At 36.0% G+C, this 1,748-nt stretch overlaps 1 protein-coding gene across 1 annotated transcript; it reads right to left on the bottom strand.

The window, feature by feature from the left end:
* Window positions 1-525: 525 nt before the first annotated feature.
* On the bottom strand, window positions 526-1,449 carry LOC110116216. Its single transcript, XM_020849715.2, has 2 exons — window positions 733-1,449; window positions 526-645 (listed from the first exon to the last, which is right to left on the bottom strand). Exons 1-2 carry the CDS (start codon window positions 1,447-1,449, stop codon window positions 526-528), a joined length of 837 nt encoding a protein of 278 aa, XP_020705374.1.
* Window positions 1,450-1,748: the final 299 nt, after the last annotated feature.

Below are 1,748 nucleotides of genomic sequence, written 5' to 3'. Positions count from 1 at the left end.
CGTGCCCGATCAAGATAATTTTTGTGTGATGTATCAACGTTGATGCTAAATGATTGCATATGAAGCCCTAAATGAACAAGGGCATCAAACATCAAATTATCTGCTTCAAATAATGATCAAAACTTATTTTAATCTTGTTGAAAACTTATTTTAAACATCATTTGATGCACATTCAAAATATATTTATTGTTTGAATAATGATTGACAATCAATGATAGAAAATTGTTCAAACAAATAGTAAGATTCATCAAGATGCAATCAATTTTTACAGTAAAGGCAAACATAATTAAGTTAACAATAACAAAATAAAGACCTTGGGCACACATACATATAGAGAAAGTCGCACATATATGCAAATGCTAGTCCATTAGCATTGCCATCAACATCTATATATATTAGCAAAACATATACAAAAGAGCTTTGTACAACCAAAATAAAAACACATAATATAAGGATAGACCAAATTCACATATACTGATGGGATCGACAGCATGACACAAAAGTTTCAAAATAAAGAGATGGCAATTAGTCGTCATCACCATCCACAATAGAGGAAGATGGAGGCTTTTCCTTCTTCTTAGGGGAGCAGAAAACATCAGTCAAAGCAGTTGGTGAGTCTAATGAAGCCTTAAGCAAAGCAAGTCCCTAAAATGTTCAAATTTAATAACATACATCAAATCAAAACAAAGTTATAAAACTAAAAGAAATTTAGTAGTTCAATAAAGAAATAACCTCTTCCATGCCGACGGCGACCACCTTCTCCTCCAGTTGGACATCCTTTTTCATGATGAAGTGATTAATAAAAGTGATGCTGGAGATCGCAGACATTAATGTCACTTCCAAATCATCTGCAATCATGTAGGTGAACAAACCCTTTACAAGGCCTCCAACACCCTCCCTTGCATTTCCAGCGCCAACCAAAGAAGCAGAACCCGATGGAACCACCAAGGCGACTTCTGTGACCATCGCACAATTGCATTTTGGGCACATGGTATTTCTCACAGTAGTTACTTTGCTTTTGCAATTAGCACAAAGATAGCATTTGTGCTCAGTAGATCCCGATGGAAACACGAAGGAGGCTTCGTTGACCATCACCTGCTTGCAGTTTGGGCACAAGGTATTTTTCACAGTAGTGATTTTTCTATTGCAATAATTGCAAATATAGTATTTGATCACTACAGTGGTTTTTGTGTCAAGAAGCAAATGATTGGTAACATAAGAAGTGGACACTTTGGGTTGAAGTAAAGAAGTTTTGTCGCTTTGATAATGTTTTCCAATAGATCCAATCATAGATGGAGCAGAGAGGAGCTTAATGACAGAGCCTAGTGGGACAGTAAGAAGGCTGAACATGAAATCTACGAAGTCTTTTCCAGCCTCACCGAAAAGTACTTTGTCGCTACCAGCATCGATCAGAAGTCTGAGAGTAATTTTTGAATTCAAATCTGCCATGCTTTCTCTGTTGATTTGTGAAAATGGGAGGATTTATGAAGACAACAAGCTCATATGAAGTATATATGGAGGTTACTTACGCCTGCTCGTTTGAACTTCCAAGCACGCCTGCTAATTTCGAATTCCGGCGTCAAATCTCTCTACACTTTAAATGTATCATAAATGCTGTATCTTTCTTACACTTTAAATGTACCATAAATGCTGTAGGATTCGAACAGAACCGAGATCATTATTTAAAAAATAAATCAATCCGGTCAAATAAAAAAAAAAAACACAACTCTCTTTGACCTATTGGTTGA

The sequence above is a fragment of the Dendrobium catenatum genome, unplaced genomic scaffold, assembly GCF_001605985.2.
Source record: "Dendrobium catenatum unplaced genomic scaffold, ASM160598v2 original_scaffold_204315, whole genome shotgun sequence".
Taxonomy (NCBI): Eukaryota; Viridiplantae; Streptophyta; class Magnoliopsida; order Asparagales; family Orchidaceae; genus Dendrobium; species Dendrobium catenatum.
Note: the sequence above shows the minus strand (reverse complement) of the source record. Positions and strands in the feature narration are given on the sequence as shown.